Genomic DNA, 20,281 nt, shown 5'->3' with positions numbered 1-20,281 from the left:
CCCCTGATACGCGGTGATACACGGACACCACTGATACGTGGTGATACACGGACACCACTGATACGTGGTGATACACGGACACCACTGATACGTGGTGATACACGGACACCCCTGATACGTGGTGATACACGGACACCCCTGATGCGTGGTGATACACGGACACCCCTGATACGCGGTGATACACGGACACCACTGATACGTGGTGATACACGGACACCACTGATACGTGGTGATACACGGACACCACTGATACGTGGTGATAGCATGGCTCACTGCGTCATCATAAAGTCCCCATATAACACATACTAATTTACCCTGTATAACACATATATACGATACATAAAGTCCCTGTATAACAAACACTAATTTTCCCTGTATAACACGCATATATAGAACATGTGGTCCCCATATAACACACACAGATTGTCGCGCTGTTATCAGCAGTACTGATAACACACCTAAAATTTGTGTGGCCGTCCTTATCTCTGCCGCACTGGCTCGAATTTTCCCAATAGTGCGTCGGTAATTCCGTTTATATTTATTTTTTATATTAACGTTAACAACTGGCCAAACCTTGAACGTTTGAGTCAGTGAGTCAAGCTTGACTCACGTCTTGTGTCAGTTGCAGCTGCTACATCCATCACCTGACTCATGTCTTGTGTCAGTTGCTGCTGCTACATCCATCACCTGACTCAGGTCTTGTGTCAGTTGCAACCCTTTTGCTTTCCCCTCTATTTCGTCAGACTTTTGATTCGATTTTTTTTGCAAAAATTTGTTTGCAGATTAAGAATTTGGTTATCAGATTGTTTATGTACAGGTCATGGTTACTCGTTCAATTGGAGCACTTACGGTGCTCGTTTTTTAGCGCTGTGGACCACATTTACTTCGCGCAGCATCTTCCGACATCAGTATAGATCATTCTAGCGGTAGCGGTAGCGCCCGCTTCATCCCCGCAATCTCAGTGATAATTTTAAAAATAGTAAAATATAAATAATAATTAATAATTAACAATCTTTTTTTCTAGCAACCAATGCAACCAACTCTCAATAAAGCATGTTCCCCTAGGTTGCCCTGGATATAACTATGAAAATCTATTTTTATTTTTACTAGCGACGAGCGTATTATCCTCAAGTTGCAGCGGGATATCGAGACATAGCAACACATAATTTTCATACCTCGTCTAACATAATCCACGTAGAGTTTACAAGCTGCGTCTTATCCGCCGTGTTGCCGATAACGTTCACGATGTACTAGCGCTGAGTGCTGCAGACTATAGGCACCTTAATTACCAATTGCATTTCTGTAACAGTTGGCATGTTTGTCATTAATGACCCAATGAGTGACTTGGTTTATTTCATCATTCGCCAATGTATGATTTATAAGTGCCCGTTGCTTCTAGGGAAGTGTTTTCTTCAATGCAAGCTTCCCATTTGTTGGAGCGAAGCATCCTTGACTTTGCAGAACTATTAAATAGTCAGTATTCCCACTGGCTTGTATAACATATACTGAAATTCCTATAAGTATTGCTTTGATCACTCTAGTTTACTATGAACACTTACTTTACCACTAAAGCCGCTACATGTCACCATAAGCTATCAACAGCGATGAATAAAGCGAAGGCCTATCACATCTTTACGTGTGGTTGCCACGTGATGTGATGGCCACGTGAGATGATGGCCACGTGAGGTGATGGCCACGTGATGTGATGGCCACGTGAGGTGATGGCCACGTGAGGTGATGGCCACGTGAGGTGATGACCACGTGAGGTGATGGCCACGTGAGGTGATGGCCACGTGAGGTGATGGCCACGTTAGATGGCCACATTAGATGCTTGCCATAAGAAATGCTTGCCTTATATGGCTGCCCTACACGTGCAGTTGGAGCGCGGCTATTGCAGTACGCGTCACCCCAGCGTCGGTGCTGACGCTCCTAGAATGAACGCAACATGTGATGAAGCAAGCGAAGGATGTTCAACAGCGTAACATTGAATGAGGATTTGTTCGAATTGATTTATTTATAATTACTGCCAAATCACAGCGACATTCTTAGCGTGCCCTGCTCACGAACCCTACGCAATTGCCGTCACTCCAACGAAGTGGTTGTTGGGGTTAAGTCGTTTGAGTGCTAATGGGGCGTAGATCTTATGTGGCGTTCTTTTCTGGCTTGTCTGTTGAGTGAATGAATTTTGCCACGTACACAATTTTGATTAACGTTTGGACCTCGTATTGCCAGCTGATGTCACACCAGCAACATTCCTCTACGACCTTTGCTGCGTTTATCAGTCGCGGCGACAGTCCTGACAACCATAGGCCACGTGCTATACTGGACGTGGCTCACGCCTCATGCGCCTTTACCGTCCACGCATGATGTGCGTCATGATGCCTGCTCTCAGCCTCGCAGGATTCATGCCCATGCGCATGCTGAAGGACTATGCAGGCGAGGAGCGTGTATCAACTGCCAGTTTGATCATAAAAGCTCGGAGGAGTATCAGAGTTCCTTAAGTTATAGAGTTGTGACATCCGCTGCCGCTCTTGCAATTTACAAGAATCATTCATACTAAATTTAACCGTGGGTTGGTGATGGAAGGGCCTGACCATCATAGAGTTTGACAAGCCTCGTGCAAATCAAGTTCAGCTGCCGGCACTCGTGTGGCTCGTCTTGAGAACGCTAACTAGAGCTGCGATAGAAATAGCCCGCAAAATTGACTATAAACCTCAGGCAAGTTCGTCGCCAGGACACCGTAGCGCAAAAACTGCGCGCAAATTAATCAGAAAAAAGCATAAGCAAGAACAATGTAGAGCTCGTACGCCGCGAAGCACAAGAAGAGGTCTTGTGTTATATCAAAGGCATGAAGTTGCACGGCAGTTCTCTGTATCTGACAGCTGGCAATGCGAGCTCGCTGCAACAATGCATGCGACTCTCTCTTGGCAAGCACCAGGGCCTATACTTTCAAAAAAAGTTAAGAGATCGGAAGTTTATCAGCCAATCATTGACGGTTTTTCAAGCACAATCCTCCGATCATAGACATGAAAATAGAGCGTAAGTACTTACGTTCACTTAGCGAGTTTTGCAAGCATGGCACCAGGCCAACACATGGAAATAAGATCACAGTCTCGCGCCACGCAAGATATTGGGCGCCCTGTCAACTGTGTTGCTCATATAGGTACAGGTGTGGGCGCCGTGTTGGTTGTGATGCATGCGTGACCATGGGGCCATACTTTCAAAATTCGCTAAGTGAACGTAAGTACTTACGCTCTATTTTCTCGTCTATAATTTGCTTGAAAGGCCCTCAATGATTGGCTGATGAACTTACGATCTCTTAACTTTTTTTTTAGTATAGGCACAGCGTTTGGTTGCCTGGTTGCACAGGCGAGTTGCTCACCAGACTTCATCGCACCGGTTGACACGTTACTGATTACTGTTATCAGCGCTGATAACAGAGCTGGCCTTATCGCTGCTGTGGTGTATCAGTGTCGCTGATAAGGCAATCACGGTCGCGCTATCGCCGCACCCGTTTCTCTAATCGCAATGACGCCTATGAGTCTATTTTATCATATTTCTTTGTATTGACCAAACATTATAGGTGACCAAAATGAGAATTTAAAGAAAGAATTGTTAGCGAAAGAAGAAAATTAAAAGGTGATTTGATGTATACCGGAAGGAGTTATTGTAAATCGTGTTGTGGGATCTCAATACTGTAATCATAAGTGTCCGTGTTGATGCCCGTGTCGCAAGTGTCCGTATTATTGTCTCATGTGTCTCCGTATTTTTCAGGAGCACACACAACGAGCTGGAGAAGAACCGGTGAGTGCACGTGGAACGTGGGTATCCTGGATATGTGGTACGTGGGCAGCCTGGGTACGTGAGTACCCGGGGTATGTGGTAAGTGGGCAGCCTGGGTACGTGAGTACCTGGGGTATGTGGTAAGTGGGCAGCCTGGGTACGTGAGTACCCGGGGTATGTGGTACGTGGGCAGCCTGGGTCGTGAGTACCCGGGGTATGTGGTACGCGGGCAGCCTGGGTACGTGAGTACCCGGGGTATGTGGTACGCGGGCAGCCTGGGTACGTGAGTACCCATAAGTGCCCTTGAGTAGCGTGAAGTCGTCACCACTCATGCGTGTGGTGAGTGACGCGTTCACCAAACGAGTGGCGAATGCATCGCTGCGTTCACCACGTGACCGCCATGCCTGGCGAGGTGCACGGCAGCAGTGAAGTGTGGGTTAGGGGGTGTGGTCGTGGCGGACGGGGAGCAGCACGCACCCTCACACGACCACCGCTGAAGTGCAACTGACTTTCGAGGTCCCGCTTGCAGCGGCCGAGGATGCGGACTGCAGAGTTCAGTGAGGACGAGTGCTGGTGTGCCAAATGTTGTGCTGCGATCTGCTGTGCAGTGTGCCACGTCTGCGCATAGGAACAAGTCTTGTGTTCCCTACGTAGCTTGCGTGTCGGACTTCTATGTTTGGATCTGCTGCTGCTGCTGCACCGGTTACTGCTGCTGTTGCTGCGATCATTGCTGCAGCTGCAGATATTGTTGCTGCTACTCTCACTGTTGCTGATGTAGAGATATTCTGTTTACCCTGCACTCATCATTCTGACCTAACCGCTGCTCCTGCAAGCTCTGTTCCTGATGCTGCAAGCAGCTGCTGCTGCTGCGTACTCAACTTCTGAGTGCTCGCCTACTCCCCCACCTATCCCCTCCCCCCTCAACCTCCCACTTTCTACGGGACTGAGATGCTGAGGACATTCGCCCCCCCTCACGTGAATCTTGCAACGGGCACGTGAATCCTGCAACGGGCACGTGAATCTTGCAACGGGCACGTGAATCTTGCAACGGGCACGTGAATCCTGCAGCGGGCACGTGAATCTTGCAGCGGGCACGTGAATCCTGCAGCGGGCACGTGAATCTTGCAACGGGCACGTGTGTGGCACTGCTACTCTACATGCGTGGCTGTAAAACGGCATCTTCATGTATGGCATGCATGGCCTTGTATGTATAGCCACAACTGCCACATGAAGTGTAGTGGCACTGCCGCTGCCACATGAAGTGTAGTGGCGCTGCAGCTGCCACATGAGTGTACTAGTGCCACTGGTGATGCTAATGCATGATGATATGCACTACAATGTAGTGACGAGTGGCACTGCGAATGCCACCTGACGGGAGGCACTGCGAATGCCACCTGACGGCAGGCACTGCGAATGCCACCTGACGGTAGGCACTGCGAATGCTACCTGACGGCAGGCACTGCGAATGCCACCTGACGGTAGGCACTGCGACTGCCACCTGATGGCAGGCACTGCGAATGCCACCTGATGGCAGGCACTGCGAATGCCACCTGACGGCAGGCACTGCGAATGGCAGCTCAATAAGCTGCAGTTATGGCTGACGTGAGCGCAGTGGCGCATCTGGCAGCAGCGGTGCCTGGTGGTGCCAGAGGCGCGATGTCTGGCACAGCGCGCGTGTGGTGCCCATGAATGGCCCACCCTTGTGGTTATGTGGTGCCCTTGAATGGTTATGTGTTACGGGTCTCGGGCCCGGGCACCCAGACATGAAGCTGGGCCACCTCGGGGCACGGCCATAGGGCGCGGGCGACGTAAGAGCGCTGACGATGAGCTGAATAAGACATCGCAACTTAAACCCTGATGAGTAAGATGCAATACAACGGGGTCGAGGAGAATAATAAATCTCAAGAGGCGGTAGTGCTTTATTAACGCCGGAAACTCGTCCAGATTAAAGATGAGTATCGAGGCTTCGTTAGATGACCACATCGCGGCAATAGCTGCGAAAGGCAGACATCATGCGAGGTGGATCTGGCGGACATTTCGAACGAGAAAATTTGTGAAAATGAATACTCTCTTGAGAGCCCTCGTGCTCCCAATTCTGGAGTACTGCTGCCAGCTTTGGGCGCCCCTCGTAGCTGTATGGCAATAGGCTGCACCTTGTGTCATGGCTGCGCCTTGTGTCATGGCTGCACCTTGTGTCATGGCTGCACCTGTGTCATGGCTGCACCTTGTGTCATGGCTGCTTCTTGTGTCATGGCTGCACCTTGTGTCATGGCTGCACCTGTGTCATGGCTGCACCTTGTGTCATGGCTGCTTCTTGTGTCATGGCTGCTGTGTCATGGCTGCGCCTTGTGTCATGGCTGCGTCTTGTGTCATGGCTGCGCCTTGTGTCATGGCTGCACCTTGTGTCATGGCTGCGCCTTGTGTCGTGGCTGGACTTTACGCCTCGCAGAAGGTGTTAACTAACCTTAAACGAACCTCATGACCTCTTGGGGGTGGTGGAGGTGGAGGGGGGAAGGTGGGAGGAGGGTGTCGCGACATGTTATTTCAATCACTGTTTTCTTGTCATTGTAGGGGAAATGTTGTTATCACTGTGTTCGTTGCAGGAGAGCTGTTGTTATCATTGTTGTCGTTGCAAGAGAGCTGTTTTTATCTCTGTTGTCGTTGCAGGAGAGCTGTTGTTATCACTGTTGTCGTTGGTGGAGAGCTGTTGTTATCACTATTGTTGCAGGAGAGCTGTTGTTATCACTGTTGTTGCAGGAGAGCTGTTGCTATCTCTGTTGTCGTTGCTGGAGAGCTGTTGTTATCATTATTGTCGTTGCAGGAGAGCTGTTGTTATCACTGTTATCGTTGCAGGAGAGCTGTTGTTATCTCTGTTTTCGTTGCTGGAGAGCTGTTGTTATCACTGTTGTCGTTGCAGGAGAGCTGTTGTTATCACTGTTGTCGTTGGTGGAGAGCTGTTGTTATCACTGTTGTCGTTGCAGGAGAGCTGTTGTTATCATTGTTGTCGTTGCAGGAGAGCTCACCTGCGCACGTGCCTGGAGAAGTTGAAGCAGCTGGTCCCGCTGGGCCCCGATGGCTCGCGACACACAACACTGGGCCTCCTCAACAGGGCCAAGGCCTTCATACAGGTGGGGGGCAGGGCCAAGGCCTTCATACAGGTGGGGGAGCAGGACCAAGGCCTTCATATGTGATAGGGGCAACAGGGCGCTGTGTGGAGATAGTGGATCGAGGCCCTCTTGAAGTAGTCAGTGGCATTCCTCAAGGTGGAGTTCAGGAGACTTACTATGAAAACTCGCTTGAAAAGCTGTCAGTAGTTGGCTGTTGAAGTTACGAACTTGTAACAGATGGACGCTAGTGTTCGTCAGAGAGTGCGACATGGCGCATGATAATACCGCAGCCAGATGAACGTTCGCTTATATTCATGGAAGCACACGATGGCCATGCACGGGTTTGAGGGTTTCTAAGATAAGAATGCGGACGACTCCACAGCGCCAGATTACATACCGTTTCATTTGACCTGGGGAACATAAGCGGGGGAGAGGGCCGGGTAGTGAGTTGTGGTGAGGTCGGTCCTGAGGAGTCGGGAGATGCGGGAACCTACGTGGTCAGGCGACAAGTGGGGCAGGTTCCAGTGTGCGTAGAGATGAGGTAGTTTGTGGGCTGACTTCAACGGCGTTTGATTGCCTGAGGCTCTGGAGAGAGGCTAGCTGCTGGTACGGTAGGACCTAGCGGGGCGGTAGAGGGGCAATTAGGCAGTAAGTTCTATCGGCCGTAAGAGGCAGTGAGCCGTTACATATCCGTTGGCGTGACCGTTGTCTGTGCCGTAACGTAACACTGCCCTAACTCCATCCTAACTCCAGACACTAGAGGAGCGTGAGCGCAGTAGCTGCAAGACGCGGGCGCAGCTGACGCGGGAGGGCGCCGCGCTGCACCGCCGCCTCGACGACCTCGGCTTCCCTAGCGACGCCCGCGTCGCCCTTCTCTCCAAACGCCGCTCCGTGTCCGAGAGCAGCGGCCTGTCCTCCTGCTGCTCACCGCCCCACAGGGACGCGGGGTCCTGCTCAGAGTATGGTGAGTACTGCTGCCAGCTTTTGTCCTTCCTCGTAGATCTCGTTGAAATCAGAGTATGGTGAGTACTGCTGCCAGCTTTTGTCTTTCCTCGTAGATCTCGTGATGAAATCAGAGTATGGTCAGTACTGCTACCAGCTTTTGTCCTTCCTCGTAGATCTCGTGATGAAATCAGAGTATGGTCTGTACTGCTGCCAGCTTTTGTCCTTCCTCGTAGATCTCGTGATGAAATCAGAGTATGGTCAGTACTGCTGCCAGCTTTGGTCCTTCCTCGTAGATCTCGAGATGAAATCAGAGTATGGTCAGTACTGCTGTCAGCTTTTGTCCTTCCTCGTAGATCTCGTGATGAAATCAGAGTATGGTCAGTACTGCTGCCAGCTTTTGTCCTTCCTCGTAGATCTCGTGATGAAATATTGAGATGAATTAAACGGGGAAGTTAACACTGCCTTTATACAGTAATTTCCACGTTAATTCCATTATCTTATGAGCGTCACTTAACTCCCACCCCTCCCCCAGACGAGGTGCTGAGCTACTGCAGCAGCTCCCCCAGCGACACGGACGACTGGCAAGGCTTCCAGTCCTCCTTCCCCGCGGCTGGGGAAGCCTCCCTCACGGGGGAGATTATTGGCAATGGGGCTTCCCTGTCCTCCTCAACCCCATCCAACTTTTCCCCCATTGGGGGAAGTCTTTTCACGGGCATGTCCCCCAAGATCTCCTCCTCCCACTACCAGCCCACGGTGATGTCCTCCAACTTCATTTTCTCGGGGACCGCCACATCGAAGCCTTCCAAGGGCGTCGTCCGCCACCCCAGCGGCCTGACCGCCAGCAAAAGCATAAGGATCCCTAACAGGGCCTCTTCGTCCTCTCTGTCCTCTTCTTTGTCCTCTTCTTCGTCCTCATCGTCGTCCTCCAGCGATGGCGGCGTGGCGTCCTTCACTCAGCGGCTGTCCATCAGCGACAACCGTGCCCTGCCAAAGATCAACGTCGTGTCCGCCGTCCACGCCCACCGCTTGGCCGCCACTGCCGTCCTCTAGGTGAGCTTACCATCATTCCTTATAGTCAATACTTATAAGAATGGAAGTACTTATAATACTTCAGTACTGTACATCAGTATCATAATATCAGTACATCAAAAATTGAAGACGATAAGAATAATTATTCGCGTACAGAATAAGAAGAGTAAACGCGTGAGCGGGGAATTATCTCCTTCTTTTTCCCCACAGGGGAGGACGACTCAAGAGATTGCTGTTGTCCCGACACGTTACCACGTCTTCCCCTGGGAGGGGAAATATCAGCCGTGCAGAGGAGGGGGAGAGTGTGAGGCGGGGGATGAGAGGGAAGCGTGATGTGGGGGATCAGGAATGTGTGTAGGGGAATTAAAGTAACGCTTCAGGGGATGTAAGGGACGAGTGTATGAGTGGGAAGAGCATCCATCCACTGGCCTCTGATATGGCGGCCCCGAAGTTATTAGGGCTATGGGGAATAAGTCATCCTCGCAGCCCCAACTATTGGGGCTAAGTTGGGCGGAGAGAGAAGGTCCGTACCTGGGGTTGACGGGGCAAGTTAATACTGACTTCCCCAACTTGGCTACCCATGGGGGTAGGGTGAGGAAGGCTCAGCTTAGAACTTTCCATGTTTCGCTAGAGGCGCGCTTTTGACTGCCAACTAATAAGGAGTTAATGTAACAATGTTGATCGTCTTTTAGGTGAGCATAATATTGAAAGATTGAATATAATGGGAGTGTAAAGGGGAGTTAGGGAACAGGGAGCTCCCATAAGCAGGAGCGTGGCGGGGGAGGAGGCCTGCAAGTTCCCACACACAACAAAGTTTAAGTGCAAATGGATTTAATTATATGCGTAATTTCTTGGTGAAAATCACCCTAAATTTGGCAATTTAGGTGCCCGCTATAAAACTTTATTGCAGAATGAAATAATATTTATTTATATAGCTCAACATGAATATCTGTATGCAGTAGACTCAGGAGTCGGATGAAGCTAGCGAAGGCCGTGGGTATTTCTTGTCAATAAGCATCTAGATATTCCGAGGAGGGCCATCAATGTTGTTCTTAATTAGAAACAACTGTGAAAACAATGTTCATGAGTCACAATTTACCACAAACCTGTTGATTCAGACATTAAAGATAGGACGAACAACTCCTGACATGAAGATGGCCGACACGCTCGCCTAGTCTCATGATGTCGGCAGAAGCATTTCATTTCTCCGTCCTTATCGATGTCGCGGAACTTACCATGAAGATCATTAACCAAGAGTCTGGACAGCTCATCGTAAAATAGGACAAAGTCGTGAAAATTTTCCCGTGGATGACAAGTTATCATCGAAGTTGTTACTGCGACTCTATGCTTAGCTTTCTTGGCCAGTCAAGACTGGGTCCTGTTCTAACCAGCTCACAAGTATTCGCACTTGTGCCTCTCGAAAATCCAATAGAAATCTTTCAATAAATTATTTCATTTTGTTGCGCTTCAAAGGTTCCTGAACAGAAAAATTCTTCACTGCCTAAAATTTTGTGAATAACCATCCCACCACACTGGCTACGGAGCTCGTGGGGCGAGAGAGGAACATCCGCGCTGTGCTCGCCCAAGAAGCTCTCATCATCTCTTGTGTTTGTGCCATACACATGAACGGACTTTGTTGATGCTGGCTTCAGATTTTTGTGATTTATGTTACGAATCATAAGCTACGAGAGGCGAAGGAAACACTGACGTTGAGAGGAAGGAACGTCAATAGTTTTCTCTAAGAGGAACTTATAACTCCTAACTCCAATCTTCAAAAAGTTTACACGAGTTCAACTTCAAAATACTGGCCGTAAAAATACAAATAATTCAAAATACATCAACACTCATATCATCGAGGCACTTGAGAAGGTCATTGCCAGTTGGTTGGTACAGTACATAGAGTAGCTGATTTTTCAACAGAAGGCAACTCGGTTTCTGATGAAATCGGTCCTGCTTGTCCAAGTTGCTGGCGCATATCCAGCAAATTCTGACCAAGCTCAGGAGAGGGCTGGCGTGGACATGATTTATTTGAACTTCGCGAAAGCCTGTGACGAAGTTAACAATGGAGTTCTCTTCCTCAAGTTCTAAACACATTGATTATGCACGCTGTTCATGATGACTTTAGGTCAAGCAAGGACATGGTGAAGAACGGAGTACGCCAGGGAACGGTGCTGAGCCCGATCCTCTTCCTCATTCACATCGTTGACATAGACGTGGAAAAGAGTCACGCCTCGACATCGTCATTTACCGACGAAACCAATGACAATAACTGACAGGACAGACTGCGAAAGGTTGCACGAAGATCTGTGTAATAAATTAATGTGCCCAAGAGAACAACGTGCAATTTGACGGGACCAAGTTTGAGGATCTGCGACACGGAGGTGGTGGAAGAGTCGAGATCGAACACCTCGCAATACAAGGCACCGAAATTAAAGATCATCAACTCTTTCACAATCTCGAAATGATGATCAGTAGCCAGGCCACGTTCGTGATTACGTCGTATTGATAAATGAAAGAGGCTAGCCATTGATGGGCTAGATTTTGCAGATATTCAGAGCAAGGCAAGCGGAATCGATAATTGCATTATTCAAGGTCCCTATGTTCCCTCTCCTTGAGTACTGCTGTGAGCTTTGGTGTTCACGATCGGGGCAGTCGGGCAGATGGAAGTGGCCAGAGAATTTTACTGTCTTGGATCAAAGGCATGGAAGAGCTAAACATCTTGGAAAGGTTGAACCATCTGTGATTGTACTCATTGCAGAAAAGACGGAAGAAGTATGTCATTCTGTACACATGGATAATAACAACCGTACTGGCCTCTAACTTTGAAAGCGAGATCCTCAGGATTGCGAGATAACTCAACACGAGAAAAAGGAGACTGTGCAGGAATACGGATGTCTTATTACGAAACCGAGCAGAGATTACAATCTCTGCGTGTTGGATCTGTGCACGTGGCGAGACTGAGGCTATTCAACGCCTTGCCAATGGGCTGGGAAAACTGAATTACATCCCATGGACCTTCATGAGACGACTAGAAGGCTTCCTGGGGCCATACTTTCACAACTCGCTAAGTTAACGTAAGTACTTACGCTCTGTTTTCTTATCTATGATTGGTGGAATTTGCTTCAAAGGCCGTCAATGATTGGCTAATGAATTTACGATCTCTTAACTTTTTTGAAAGTATGGCCCCTGGGCACTATCTCGAAGCGCCTTCTCTGCACCACTACCATCAACAAGAAGCAAGCGTCCACGCCGTGCATAAGCTGGTCCACCGTAGGGCAGATGCGCGGTATAGTCATGGCCTTCGTGTTCCCGGCGGCGCAGACAACCTTCTGCCGGGGCTGGGGGCGGCCGAATACTGAGGCGGAATCCCGAGTGACCTGGGACTGCTACAACGAAATATCCTTCCAGGATACAGGTCAAATCCTTCGCTAGTTTTATCCGAATATTGAGTCTGCGATTTTTTTCTATAAGAATGACAACGGGTTAAACGGAAATTGTGGTGCAATTCACCGGAGAATCATAGCAGATCTATCGACGTCCATTCAGTGGACTCCGATATGTCGGCCAAGATTCTTTTCACGGACGGGGTGTCGTGAAGTGCAATACGAGAAATCATTCCAAATCCTGAGAACTTGTACGACGCTGCTACCGTGGGCTGTGGTGACATGCTGCCACCAACGGGCCTACATCACTGCCACCAATAGGACTACATCACTGCCACCAGTAGGACTACATCACTGCCACCAATAGGACTACATCACTGCCACCAATAGGACTACATCACTGCCACCAATAGGACTACATCACTGCCACCAATAGGACTACATCACTGCCACCAATTAGGACTACATCACTGCCACCAATAGGACTACATCACTGCCACCAGTAGGACTACATCACTGCCACCAGTAGGACTACATCACTGCCACCAGTAGGACTACATCACTGCCAGCAAGAGGTTCTTAGTTGATATACTACGGGATGCCACTCATGCCACCACACCCATCACCTTACTCATGCCACTCATGCCACGCAAAGAATCATTGGTGGAGTTGAAGAGCCGTCGGGTGAAGGGGAATTGAAGTGGGGGCCCTACGGCCTACGGGGGGCTTTGGCCGTTCGGGGGCTATGGCCCTTCGAACGAAGGGGTTAGGAGGGGGAGGGGGTGCTGTTACACATGGGGAGGGGGCTTCTAAACATGTTGCGAACTTGAGACATGGCGCCATGTGATATGCTTCACATGATGACATGTGATACCATGTGGCAAGTAGCGTCACATGACACGCAGCGTTGGTCTATGTTACGATCAGCGCTAGACTTACGAGCACCGCATGCAATATAGACTACGTGATCTACCGCCAGATCCGCGGTCAGGGTGGACAGATCTCTCCTTTTGTCCATCATGGCACGGACACTTGTTTCGTGTCCGCTTGCGAGACTCATCTTCTGTTGTCCAGCTAAGTATTTGTCGATAGATATTTTTTTCCGTGTCGTCTAGGAACCTATTTTGTCTCTAGAATTTTCTTTTCGTGATTAGAGAACTATTTGTGTAGACATTATTTTTCTGTGTCCGTGTAATAATTTCATCGCTACGAGTTCCGTGTATTAGATAGAAGAACGTCGCTCTAGTGATCGAACTTTCTCGTGAAATATCGTCCGTTGTTCTATGGGTCTTGTCGATGCTATGGACTGCGCTAATTATATTCCCGTATAAAAATATTTAAATGAATTATTTATTGATTGGTTGTAGTGGCCACCAAATGATTGTTGAGATTGGCTTGTTAGTCTTAAGGTTTTCGTCCCTGAAATAATTTTAAAGAGAGGCAAACGAGAGGGTAAAGTGATGGTAAAGAGAGTCAAGTGAGAGGGGAGAGTGGTGGCAAAGAGAGGTGTACTGCGCTTGTCAGAAGCGGGAACAAAAGAGAGGGAAAATAAGCGAGGGTAAAGAAATAGGGACCCTATAAGCTTGCAATAGTTCAGCCTAAAGAGGAACACAAACACCAAAGACTCACGCATCTTTTACCTTCAAAAAAATATTTAAATTATTATAATTTCGTTGTACTGCCTGGATATTTCACCCCGCGTTAGTTAATTACGTTCGGCTTGTGTTGGGAGTGAAGAACTTGTCGCTACGGCGACGCTTGTCTCCCGCGTCGAGTAACTTGCTTGCTGAGAAGTGCGATCTCCGAGTGACGTGGTGTTGAGCCTGGACCTGGGACCTGCTCAATCAAAATCTGATTCTTTATTAAAAAAATTCCGGTAAGAACTTGTTTAGTAATTTAGATTTTATCTTTACGCTATTGGACGGGGGCTGGTGAGTGTGCCTCTTGTGTAGAGCCCCACAGCGGGTCTTGATATACTGAGGCCCGTGTTTTTTTAAGGGTTCTCGGGCCCCATGCCTCCATGTTATGTTATCCTAGGCACAACTCCTAGCAAACTTTGGCCCGCATCATCCATGGCCCAGCTCTGGCCCAGACCACGTCCTTATTCTTTTATTACAACGTTAACGACTCTGGGTCTGCGGGCTAGAAGGCCACGGCTCCGTGTTTCTTATGTAGGTATGTTCGCGTAAGTTAGTCTGTAGTCTAGTGAGTCTATTGCAACTTCTCTTCTTTCTCTTCTCTATGATTTTCTCAACTGAATAAATAATTTATGTAAAATAATGTTTTCATTCTCCGACAAAGTTGCAGCAAAGCGCAATTGTTAGTATCGTTTGCATCGATGTGTTGACGTTAGCAATCTATGACGTTAGCATCGAGGTATTGGTGAGGGTTAATTCCTGCATGGAAACTATTGTGAGTTAAAACAATAACTAATTCATCGAACTCAACATCACCCACGAGGTTTAGTAATTGTTTACCTGTGGGGCTCCATTTTCTGTTGGAATTTCATTACCTTAAAAGTTTAATAAATCAGTAAGACCTACGTTGTTATTTGGCAAGTGGTAGGAACTCAAAGTACATAGCCTAAATAGGTTAGGTCAAAGCGTGAGTATAGACGGAAGAGGGGCAGTACGAAAAGTTATTGAAGACCACCTTTAAGTCATCGAAAGTAGTAACTTGTCTCAATGATAAGTTGACCGTAAAAATCTCTGAGTCTGCTGCCATGTAATGGATATACCCATCAGCAAGCCGCATGGTTGGTTGACCTCAACAATTGCTACAAGCTCCCCCACCCAGTCCTTTGTTAGGGATATGATGCTACTTATTCAACGAAATCAACGTTGTTTTTAAGATGGATACATGATTATAGCCTTGCAACAGGACAAGAATGCATCACAACGTTAATAATAAATGAGTAACTCTCACTGCCCAGACTGGGTTACCCTTCAGGCTCTTCAATTCGTGGCATACTAAATTTGTGCACGCGTTATTGCGACAACCTCATGGTGGAGCCTCATGAGTCATTTAAGAAAAATTATAAGTAGTTTTTATTAGAAATTTTATTAGGAACATTCGATGCATGTCAGTGCGACACGTTTGGTTTTGTCCGTTCGTCAGACGAGCAAGAGTTATCGAAATTCCTGGCGAGTGTCACAGAACGAAGATCGAATGACCAGCCTGAAGATTTGAACCTCTGCCATCATAGCTGAAGCGCTAGTAAACCATTATACTACTACTACTCTGCCATCGGGGACTGAGTGTTAGTGAGTAGTAGATTTTTATTGACAAAAATAAAATGTGGATTTTTATTACAACTTCTGATAAAATATATTTTAATTCATAATTGCACCACCTGGCACGATAAATTGTGCTTGGCTGGATCAACATTAGCATAACATAACATAATTCCGTTTTGAACAAGAAAAGTGAACTGTTAGCTGTGATCGCAAACGAGTGTATAGACATTATTTGTATTACAGAAACACTCCCTAAAATCACGGGGGGAAAATTGTACCTGTTGAATTTCAACTGCCAGGTTTTGATTGTTTTCATAACTTAAATCAAGAGCAGTGCAGTAGAGGTGTAGCTCTGTGGGTTAGAACCTCATTTGGGGCCCAGCAAGTTAAGTTATCTGCAGAGCATCAATCAGCTAGAGAATCAGTGTGGTGCGAACTTATTCTAAAAGGCAAAGATAGCCTTCTCATAGGGGTAATTTACAGATCACCTAACAGCTCCTCTGATAACAATAAAGTACTAAACAGCCTTTTACCGAGCATGTCATTCAGCAGGTCGCATACGTTGATCGTTGGTGACTTTAACCATCCAGAAATAGACTGGGCTATGAAAAGATCCGGTCAAATGACACGAGTTTAGATCTATGAACAAGGCACGAAAAGGAAAAGAATCGGCGACAGGCCACATCTGGCCTACACTTCAGCGCCAACATCACTATGTTATGTTATGTTATAACATAACATAGCAACATCGGCGTTAAAGCTAAAATAGATAAAGTTGCCCAGTCGCTAATTCTTATAATGCTCCTGACTTGTTTCTTAGAGATATGAGGACTGGCCTTTTGCAAAAAACTGTCGTTGAAGCTATGTAGCTGCAGAAAATCTACCAATTTGTTAGGTTGCAACCATTCCTAGTCGAAAAATATAGAATTATTCCTTATGTCGGTGACTCGCAGCGAGAGGAAGTGTTCTCGCGTGGATGAGTTGCCCCTCAGCTTATATGGATTATAGCCGTGGCCCCTGGTGTTGGTTCTTGTTTCTTATTCTAGTAATCCTTCTGGGACCTTGTGTAAACCATGATTATCCTTGTATACTTCGATGATGTTGCCATGCAGACGTCGATAACTAAGACTCGACAACTTTAATGCTCTTCGATGCCGATCACTTTGGTTGTTGTACGAATCAATTAGTTTGCGTCATGCTATTGATTCGTTTGCGTCATGTCATGCCATTGATTAGTTTGCGTCATACACCCCTTTAAATATAATGGATTCAAGTCACTGGATATTGGCGTAATTTTTTTGGTCGATAAAGTTCTAACTTGGCGGGCAGTGTTCGAAAAAGGCCAGCCATGTCATGACCAGAAAATTGGTCATGCCATGGAATCAACTCATGCCATGAGTTCTATAATGTGATGCTTAGAGGGAGAATAAAAACTTATCGTTCAAACTACAGGAATATAGAACGCAGCAAGGTTTGATCCAGCCGTCATTGCAAGTTCATGCCCTACAATATGTCAGTTGTTCCAGGCGAATTCGAATATTAAATTAAAATTCGGATATTAAATTCAAATTCGAATATTATATTCGAATTAGAATGTTAATTTCGAATTCGAATAATAAATTCGATTTCGTATATTAAATTCGAATTAGAATAATGTTCCTCCTCTCCACTGAACGTTGACGTCGCTAACGTGTGTAATTCTTTGGAGAAACTGAAAGCAGTATTGCGCTATCTTTATACGTAAAATCATGATACAATTTTTAGAGGAGTCACTCATATTGCATCCTATAGGTCAATAGGTTTCCTTTCATTATGTGAATAAAGATCAATTACACAACGAAAATATTAGGAGGTTCAGTAACAAATTAACGTCGTAGTATAGCTCTGAATACAAATTGGGTGCGTGACATTGAGGGAAAATATTGAAATAGCGATTAAAAAGTATTATTTTTACAACACTTCTCTTTAACTTCACTTCTTGTTTGTTTGTCTGTCTGCTACAAATCTTATAATCGATATTTAACACACTTCTACCTGTCCAATCGATTTGAAATTTGGCACACTTGCGTAAAGTTGGAGACAATAACAAATAATTTTGTCTCCTACAAATCTTTTAATCCAAATATGATACAATTTGACCTGTCCAATTGATCTGAAATTTTGCACAATTGCATAAAGTCAGAGACAATGCATGAATCAATTGACAGAATAAATAATTTTTAAAATTTACAAAATGTTGATATCTTAAAAAAATTTGAAGAATAATTTTTTTTCAATATTTGAAAATGAAATTAGAAATTCATTGTACATGTGTAACATCCACGATACTGTATTGTTCAGAAGTGTTGTCTTTAAAAAACAATTTTTAAACGCATATTTTTATCGTCAAAACCATTGTCTGCGTACCGAATTTCGTGACAAATTGTGCTTGTCAAAATCGCCTTGAGTGTCATTTCGTGGTGATTCTCTTTTATAGCATGGGAGTTGTTTACCTCTGATCAGCTGTTGTGCGGTTTTCTGCCATTGTAAATGAGTAGAGCGACTTAACGTAAGGCGTAATGTTGCTCGTCAAGTTGTGCTAGAACAGTACTTTAGTTTTTGCATTATAATTTTAAAGTGGCCGGAAGGTAAATCATGATTATATTCTCATTATGGACAGACATTCACCAAATAAGGAAGGTAAATTAATAATTATGCAAGTTATATTAATTGCCAATAAATCAAATAAGTGAATAATGATACAGATACTACCTTGACTAACTTTACTTTAAATAGTGGCTAGCCTAGTGCTAGTTTTACTGTAATAAATTGAGATTCCTTTGTCCATTTCCAAACATCATTGACCTAATCAAGCTCATACAAGCTGTCAGTTAAACCTGGAGATCACCTGGCACGCTGGCAGGCTGGCATAAGAATGATGAGATCTGGCACTCCAGGCTTCTAATTCCAGTGCCATGTGTCAAGACAAAATTTGCTGGTCTGCCTCTTCCATTTTATGTTTTTTTATGCTTCACATGCTGTTTCTGTACATACCTTTGAAAAAAATAAATAAAAAAAGTGGGCGGTGGCATTTTCCATTTGGCCAAAATTATTTAGACAGTAAATACTCATTTGCTCCAAGCAAGATGGTTAGATGGGAAAGTTTCTGTTCATTACTTATATCTAATGGCTCCAAAGTAAATTATTTTTAATAATTTTAGAATTTTGTTCTTTGAGTGTACACTTTTGCCAAGAATTAGTTAGGAGGTAATTTATTTAGCAGGCATCTTACTGCTGCAAAAATAACAGGAAAGCTCAACTGCTCTAGTAGTAGTAGCACTGTAGCAGACTAGCAGCTCATAAACTAAAGCAGATAAATTTAATTCTATGCCAGGCTCTATGCATGTATAATGTATGCTGTATGTATTGCACGGTTACAAATTTCTCTCAGGAATTATGAATTTTTTTATGATGCTACAGTAAACAATTCAAATCACTATCTTACATAGCTCTGTAACATCCAGGTTACAGACAGTAACCAAATAACTAAAGACTCCTTAGCCAGAAGACATCTGAAGACAGGCAAGACAAGAGTTATTGACTTAGGACTATAATGTTGACACTAAGAAAAATAAAAACCAACATAAACAAATTTTTTTTAACTAAATGATAGTTAAATATTTTTTTTAGCTTTATCTTTTGTTAATGTTGCCATTGATATTCCTAGCTTATGTTTTGTAATTTAATTTTCTTCAGAAGTGCACAAACTGCAGCAACACCTGAGTTTGCTGCGAGACCAGTACAGCCTCCTGCAGGAGAAGTGCTTGCATCTGCAGCAGGAGTTGGATGTTGCGCAGGCTCTCACTGGCAAGCAAGATGGCTCTTCTTCCTTTGCTGGCCGTTTGCTTGGTTTTGTTGGACAGCTTTACAATAAAGTGAGTTACTTTATTATTAGTTACAAACAGATCATTCCTACTTGCCTGCTTATGATGTGAGTCTATGTTGGATATTTTTGACAAAATGCATTATTGAAGATTAATTGTAATAAAATATCTGAAGGGCTAGGATAGAAAAAATTGTGCTCCCTTACTTGATATTCATTCTGCCTATCAAAAATGCAACTATATTATATTTTCATGTTCAGAAACTTTCTGCGTGAGCATTTGACTCTCATCTTAACCACTATTTGTGAGCACACCATAATGAGTCTGCTAATTCCAGGAGGAGTACAGCAACATCAGCGTCAAGGTGTCACCAAAAACAACCCTGCCGGCACACAAGTTTGTGCTGCAGTCTCGGTCTGCCAAGTGGGAGTCTCTCATGCCCAATGACACATTAGGTAAGTGTCTCTGCTGTTCAGTATCCTGTCTGACTTATTACCTAAGTAAAATGTAATTTTGCATATATATTTTTGTCATGATTTACATGTACAAAAATAAAAAAATGTTTGAATACATGACATGTGCAGACTGGAGTGGGCTGGGTGAGGGTGTTGGGGAGGTGGTGCTGCGCTGGGTATACTCAGGGGTGCTGGAGCATCATCCCGACACTGCCTTCATGATTAGCCTCATGACTGCAGCGGCCTCACTGTCTCTGCCTCACTTACTCACCAGGTGAGCCTCATGACTGCAGCGGCCTCACTGTCTCTGCCTCACTTACTCACCAGGTGAGCCTCATGACTGCAGCTGCCTCACTGTCTCTGCCTCACTTACTCACCAGGTGAGCCTCATGACTGCAGCTGCCTCACTGTCTCTGCCTCACTTACTCACCAGGTGAGCCTCATGACTGCAGCTGCCTCACTGTCTCTGCCTCACTTACT

General features: G+C 45.8%; 2 protein-coding genes across 2 annotated transcripts in view; both read left to right on the top strand.

The window, feature by feature from the left end:
- Positions 1 to 11,954, top strand: part of LOC108679202 (max-interacting protein 1) — a 24,911-nt gene extending 12,957 nt beyond the window's left edge. The window contains exons 3-7 of the mRNA XM_018167801.2: positions 3,775 to 3,804; positions 6,797 to 6,911; positions 7,644 to 7,854; positions 8,368 to 8,885; positions 9,075 to 11,954. Of these exons, the coding sequence (XP_018023290.1) occupies positions 3,775 to 3,804; positions 6,797 to 6,911; positions 7,644 to 7,854; positions 8,368 to 8,885 (874 nt within the window). The 3' untranslated portion in view covers positions 9,075 to 11,954. The remainder of the gene's footprint in view (positions 1 to 3,774; positions 3,805 to 6,796; positions 6,912 to 7,643; positions 7,855 to 8,367; positions 8,886 to 9,074) is intronic.
- Positions 11,955 to 17,968: 6,014 nt separating this feature from the next.
- Positions 17,969 to 20,281, top strand: part of LOC108679200 (rabankyrin-5) — a 29,236-nt gene continuing 26,923 nt past the window's right edge. Inside the window, exons 1-4 of the mRNA XM_047885647.1 lie at positions 17,969 to 18,162; positions 19,219 to 19,397; positions 19,684 to 19,801; positions 19,931 to 20,075. Coding sequence (XP_047741603.1) covers positions 18,135 to 18,162; positions 19,219 to 19,397; positions 19,684 to 19,801; positions 19,931 to 20,075 — 470 coding nt within the window. The 5' untranslated portion in view covers positions 17,969 to 18,134. The remainder of the gene's footprint in view (positions 18,163 to 19,218; positions 19,398 to 19,683; positions 19,802 to 19,930; positions 20,076 to 20,281) is intronic.

This window comes from Hyalella azteca, unplaced genomic scaffold, assembly GCF_000764305.2.
Source record: "Hyalella azteca isolate HAZT.00-mixed unplaced genomic scaffold, Hazt_2.0.2 contig2661, whole genome shotgun sequence".
NCBI lineage: Eukaryota > Metazoa > Arthropoda > Malacostraca > Amphipoda > Hyalellidae > Hyalella > Hyalella azteca.
The sequence above is the reverse complement of the archived record's forward strand: the minus strand, read 5'-3'. Positions and strand labels throughout refer to the sequence as shown.